This window comes from Lathyrus oleraceus, chromosome 6 (assembly GCF_024323335.1).
Source record: "Lathyrus oleraceus cultivar Zhongwan6 chromosome 6, CAAS_Psat_ZW6_1.0, whole genome shotgun sequence".
Classification (NCBI taxonomy): Eukaryota; Viridiplantae; Streptophyta; class Magnoliopsida; order Fabales; family Fabaceae; genus Lathyrus; species Lathyrus oleraceus.
The window spans coordinates 2,054,937-2,060,185 of NC_066584.1; the positions used below are offsets into that span (position 1 = coordinate 2,054,937).

General features: G+C 32.8%; 2 protein-coding genes across 2 annotated transcripts; both read left to right on the forward strand.

The window, feature by feature from the left end:
• The first annotated feature begins 460 nt into the window (after nucleotides 1–460).
• Nucleotides 461–1,481, forward strand: LOC127091497 (uncharacterized mitochondrial protein AtMg00810-like). The gene is made up of 2 exons (XM_051030155.1): nucleotides 461–611; nucleotides 997–1,481. Exons 1-2 carry the CDS (start codon nucleotides 461–463, stop codon nucleotides 1,479–1,481), a joined length of 636 nt encoding a protein of 211 aa, XP_050886112.1.
• A 1,698-nt stretch (nucleotides 1,482–3,179) lies between these two features.
• LOC127093460 (uncharacterized) lies at nucleotides 3,180–4,850 on the forward strand. Its single transcript, XM_051032387.1, has 5 exons — nucleotides 3,180–3,359; nucleotides 3,533–3,746; nucleotides 3,880–3,942; nucleotides 4,045–4,119; nucleotides 4,364–4,850. Exons 1-5 carry the CDS (start codon nucleotides 3,259–3,261, stop codon nucleotides 4,724–4,726), a joined length of 816 nt encoding a protein of 271 aa, XP_050888344.1. The 5' UTR covers nucleotides 3,180–3,258; the 3' UTR covers nucleotides 4,727–4,850.
• Nucleotides 4,851–5,249: the final 399 nt, after the last annotated feature.

Below are 5,249 nucleotides of genomic sequence, written 5' to 3' on the forward strand. Positions count from 1 at the left end.
TGTCAAATAGAAAATTAAAAATTTTGAGGCATGTTATCTTAGATGAAACCTAATTTCCCTTCACCAAGATACACTTTCATTCCCCTCACTCTTATAACCTCCTAAATAATGACCTACACCTTTACCTAGTACATCAGTGGCAAATTTCAATATAGCCACCTATTGCACATACCCAACCAACACGAGCAACTACAACTAGAAATCCACCCTCACCAAGAAACCAACAATCAATATCTCATAACTCTTCGATCAACTTGCCCACTACAACCCCTCTCCCTCACCATCACCAACCCAACCACCTCCACCTCCACCTACACGAACCACCACCACTTGTAGCATGAAAGACATCGTTAAAACCTGCAAGATGTTTACCATATTAGTCTGTCTACCTGACCAAACCATCTCTCCCATACCTACAAACCCCAAAATAGCCTTATCCGACCTGAATTGGAAATTCACAATGCAATTTGAATTTGATACTCTTATTAGAAATAAGACGTGTAATTTAGTTCCTCGTCCTGGTGATGCTAATACTATTCGATATATGTGGATTTTTAGGCATAAGAAAAAAATTGACACCTCCTTTAAGAGTTATAAGGCTCGTATTGCAGGTAATGGTAGGTTATAGGTTGCAGGTGTGGATTGGGGTGAAACTTTCAATCCCGTGGTGAAACCAGCTATCATTCGCACAATGCTCACCATTGCTCTATCAAAACTCTAGCCCATTCATCAACTGAATGTACATAATGCACTTTTACATGGTGATCTTCATGAGACTATCTACATACATCAACCATTGGATTTCCATGACCCATCATCCATATTATGTATGTTGTATGAAGAAATCACTTTATGGTCTCAAGAAAGTGCCCAAAGCATGGTACCGACGCTTTACTGATTATGTCGCCACCATTGGTTTCCACCATAGCACATCATACCACTCCCTCTTTATATATTTATAAAGTTTCAAAAGGTCTTATATTCTTTAATATGTAGACGACATCATTCTTATCACCTTTACTCATGCCCTTCGCAAATCAATTATGTCACTCTTAACATTTGAGTTTGCGATGAAGGATTTGGGTCCCTTGAGTTATTTTTTGGGTATTGTTATATATCGTCATCCTAGTGGTCTCTTTCTCAGTCATAGCACTTATGCCTCAGAGATCATCGAACATGCTGGCATGGCGTCCTGCAAACCATCTGCCACTCTTGTTGACACCAAGCAAAAACTTAGCACCTCTTCTGGCACGCCTTATGAAGACCATTCTCTATATCAGAGTCTTGCAAAGGCTTTGCAGTATCTCCCATTCACTCTACCTTTCCGTAGTCCTCTAGTCAGAAATAAATTTGGCAGTCGTCTCCCATTCTACAGAATATACATAGAGGAACTAGTTACACAATGCATCATCAACTTTGTAGTAATGAGAGGAAAGGAATCTCATTTTGCTTCAAACAAAATTCCAATAAATCCTAATTAACATGATCACATGTCGTTTCAAGATCTATTTTAAATACCATTTACGCATAGAATGAAATGCTTCTTGGAGGATAATGGCATTATTAGTAGTCCCCTTACTAGGAAAAAACTACTTTGGAAGGGTCAACTATCTGAATTAGATAAGGACGAAATCTTTTAAGCATAATCTTCGTAATAAGCTTATAAATAGTGTTGCACAAGCTAATGGGCCCAGATTCCTTAAAATTTCAAGGATACTCTACCTTAAAAATTAATATGATAAGAGTCTCAGAAAGAGATTAGTGAAAGCTACCTGTCACAAAAACATTTGATATACGTTGGACAACGTCATTTGCAGCTATATGCCAAAACAATTTAAAAAAATACCCTGGAATCCATCAGGGGCAGACGCCTTAAAAGGGTGCATTTGATTCAACGCATAAACAACTTCTTCCCTCATCACCTATTGATTCAAAGAGTATTGGGCTTCTTCAGTAAGACTTTGAGCCATAGTTGAGTCACCATACTAACGGGGAGTATAGGAAAGGCATGGTAGAAAAGACCTTTAAAAAATCCAGTGCTTCTTCCCCGAGAATAATATCATCTTTGAATCAAATACCATTGGGAAGATGAAGGCCATGAACTATATTTCTCTTCCGCCTGAGTATTGTCTTGGTATGAGATAATTTGGTGTTCCGATCTCCCAATTTAACTCAATCATATTTAGCCTTTTGATACCAATGAATTTCCTCTTACACTAGGATCTCATCATACTTCTGTTGAAATTCTTGTTGGAGATAAACTACTCTTGCCTAATCTATTCTCTCCAAAGAGTGTTAGATACCCCTGAGTCTCTTCTCAATGTTGTATTTTCATTTATTGATATTGCCAAATGTTTCCTTATTAAAAAGGACGTGCAACACATTTGGGAGACAAGATAGAATGTCATCAGCAGTATAGACTATATTGGAGTATTTTGGATGAGCGACCCAAGCTACCTCAAACCGAAGAGGACAGACCCATGGTCTTGGTGGGAAAGGCCGTACCTAAAGATAATTAGATTGTGATATGAATGAAATTCACACAATACCTCAACATAATCAATAAGATATGTTATAGTGGAGAGGAGAGGATTTACAATTTTGTCGATCTACTACATGAAGGTTAGTTATAAATTTTTACTGTCAATTATTTATTTTGTTATTGTTTTATTTATACTTTTGTGAAGATTTTTTCTAATTCCTTTTTTATCTTATACCTGTTGTAAATTACCAATAACAAATTGTCTCTTTTTTAAGCGAGGAATATAAAATTTGACGTGTTCAAATCATTTTTGTATAATTCGACTGAGTATAAACTCCAATAATTCTTTTTATCTCTTCTAAATAATTACCATTTTACTTTACTTATGTTCCAAGTAATATTTTATTTCAAAAATTAAGCGTGTTTCATATTTGTGACATCAAATTAATCTTGTTGTTTTCCTCTAGTAACTAAAAAAGATCTTTCAAATACTATAAATTTTGGGTTTATAAATGTGATGAATCCCTCAAACCCAACTCATCTAAATTTTTTTTTTATAAAAAAATTATCAATTTATAAACGATAACAAACAAGTTTTTATATTATTTAAATAAATTGAATTTAATATTATTAGTGATAGTATGATTATAAGAAGAATCAAATCACTTAAGTATCTATTCACCAAAACAAACACAAAGTAGTTGAAAAAGGGCATAACCCTAGTCGTGTAATGAGGCGGAAACGTGATTTCCAAAAGGACACGTGTCATCAGCTTAATGCCTGAGCCTTTTCTTCAGCTTGCCGTGAAATCAGCAGAACAAGAACAAGGATTGCTCTATAACTTCTCCCTTTCTTTTACACTCTCTTCTTCTTCTTCGTAATACTCTACTCTTTTTCATTCACTGTTTTATCTATAAAATCTTTTTCTTCTTCAATTTCAAACCCATTAAAACAGAGAGAGATGGAACAGAGTAATAGCGATTGGTCAGAGAGTGAGATTGAAACTGCTCAAATTCTTACTCATTTGCATCATACTTTCTCCTTGTTCAGCCATGTACCTTACTCATGGGTGTGCAGAAAGAAGAGATCTGTAATTCATAATGGCGGCGGCGCAACCACCATCGTTGTTCCTCCTCCTCCTCCTCCTCCATCTTCTAACGCCGTTAACGTGAAAGCTTCAAGTCCAACAACCCCTCATTCGTTTCCAACAACGGAATCAGATGACAAAATTAAACATTCCGAAAGAACCACTTCTCTCAAAAGGGTAAAATAAATTTTCTATTATTTTTGCTATATTAACGTTGTGTTGTGGGAAAAAAAATATATCCAATTTTATACTTCTACTTTTTTTGTTTGTTTATTCTTTAAATTTTGAGTTCTGGTTTTTGTGTAAACAGAAGAAAGAGCACTATCTTAATATTATTGAAGATTTGACGAAAACTAAACACTCCATCACTCAAGTTAGTTTATTATATTTTATTCTTAAATATTAGAATTTTCATGAAATGCGTTTTTTTGTTTGTTTTGTTTTTCTGAATGTTTGATATTTAAAATGCAAATAGGAGATTGCAAATGTGAAACGTGATTGTGAACAATTGAAGCTCGTCAATTCCAAATTGAAAGCAAAGGGAAAAGAGGTATGCGTTACTCCTAATAATTATGTTTTTTTTTTCTCTTAAACATTATTTTGCAAAATTTTCACAAAATTTTATCTACTTTGATTTTATTTGGTTTTTCGGATTACTTTGCTTATCCTTTATTTATTCACAAGATCCGTATTATTTTATTTGATTTTATTTGGTTTGTTTTACATTTCTTGTATTGTATCTATGGTGGGGCCAATATTGTATTTTTGATTTATGGAAATTGCTATTTTTACAGCTAAATATTAATGGTTCCAAAGGTGAATACAAAATTCCCAATTTAGAAATGAATGATCCAATGAAAGTGAATGATATCATCAAAAATCCAGTCAACAGTTCCAACCCCGTTCCTAAAAAGGAAGCGCAAAAAATGCAAATGCCCAATTCAACGACGTCGTTGGCAGTTGCATCATCGTCATCTTCAATGGGCCGAAACAGTGGTGATATGGGCCCATTATCTATTCCTGATTTGAACATATCATTTGAAGCAATTAAAGATTTGAGTAAAGTAAGGGCAGTTCAAGCAAGACAGAGAAGGATTCATATTTTGAGGATCAAGAAATATAATGCAAAACAATACCAATCTGCTATTAGTAGATAGTAATAACTCAAAAACTACCTTGAACTGTTACCCTGAAGACAATTTGTTATAGAATTTTTAATCTATTTTAGAAAGTTATATATATTCATTATAAGTATTTCTTTGTTAGAAAATTCTTTTTATGTTGGACATATATATATATATATATATATATATATATATATATATATATATATATATATATATATATATATATATATACCAAGATTGATACACTACATTAGCAAATTTTGTGGCTTTTGGTTTACAAACTAGATAATAATATACTCCATCCATCTCCAAATAATTATCCAATATCAATATAATATTTATTATTACTTTTACATTATTATATTTCTGTTTATTAATTTTAACTTTATTTAACTACGGTAGTAAATGATACTTCTTTTGTCTCAAAATAATTGTAGTATCTTATAAAATTATTTATTTCAATAGATAATTCCAATACACTAAGAATAAACAATGATAGTTTGATAAAAATATTATTCTTTCTTTTTTATTTATTATATTTTTTTAATCTGAA